The sequence below is a fragment of the Pseudomyrmex gracilis genome, unplaced genomic scaffold (genome assembly GCF_002006095.1).
Source record: "Pseudomyrmex gracilis isolate BER0280 unplaced genomic scaffold, ASM200609v1 scaffold_10, whole genome shotgun sequence".
Classification (NCBI taxonomy): Eukaryota; Metazoa; Arthropoda; class Insecta; order Hymenoptera; family Formicidae; genus Pseudomyrmex; species Pseudomyrmex gracilis.
The window spans coordinates 1,587,239-1,587,918 of record NW_018020594.1 but is presented as its reverse complement, the minus strand read 5'-3'; the positions used below and the strand labels follow the sequence as shown (position 1 = coordinate 1,587,918).

The following is a 680-nucleotide window of genomic DNA, read 5'->3' as shown; positions in this document are numbered from 1 at the left end:
TGTGTGTACGACATACACATTACCATCCGGCGATTGCCATCCATCTTCATTGCCCCATCAGCGCTTTAGGCAAGAGCTGAGAAACTCTCCACGCTACGATTGAGGAAAGAAGTGGAATAAACTTGATAGCCAAGCGTGGCTACTGAGCCGCCAGTTGTACAGCCCTGATCTAATGTAAGGTCGTTCCCACACACACGCGTTTACAGCGTGATATTGTGCGTAATGGTTATTATTCCACGGGAACGACCTTTAGTTATCGGTGGTTTCTCGAAGAGGTAAGATCGCAGATGCTCTTAAGCTCAGGTAATTCGTTTTCGGATATCTATTATTTGCAGCAATCTGTTTCAAGAATTATTATTTAATGAAGTGGACGTCACTATAATGAATTTGGTAAGAATCTATGAATCCGTATAATATTTTGTTTAAGAAAATATCACTTAGTATAAAATAAATATATCTTGATCTTTTATTGTATGCAAATATGTGTGTGTGAAGTTTGGTTTTGTTTCTACAGAGAAAAAAAATTTATACTACAATTATATACATACATATAAACATACTACATTTATTGTACCAGCGTATCATACGCAATTATTGAACAATAGATAAGCAAAAATATAGGAGATAAAATTTTATTATTTTAATTGTATATGCATGTACATATATGTATATGTATATAT

The 680-nt window shown here is 34.3% G+C and overlaps 1 protein-coding gene across 4 annotated transcripts in view; it reads left to right on the top strand.

Annotated features, from left to right (window-relative positions):
- The first annotated feature begins 208 nt into the window (after positions 1-208).
- Positions 209-680, top strand: part of LOC109862701 (aminopeptidase N-like) — a 9,449-nt gene continuing 8,977 nt past the window's right edge. For 2 of the 4 annotated variants that reach the window (XM_020442835.1, XM_020442819.1), the window contains exon 1: positions 209-390. In XM_020442835.1, coding sequence (XP_020298424.1) covers positions 382-390 — 9 coding nt within the window. In that variant the 5' untranslated portion in view covers positions 209-381. The remainder of the gene's footprint in view (positions 391-680) is intronic. The other 2 variants (XM_020442823.1, XM_020442829.1) reach the window with 2 other exon arrangements.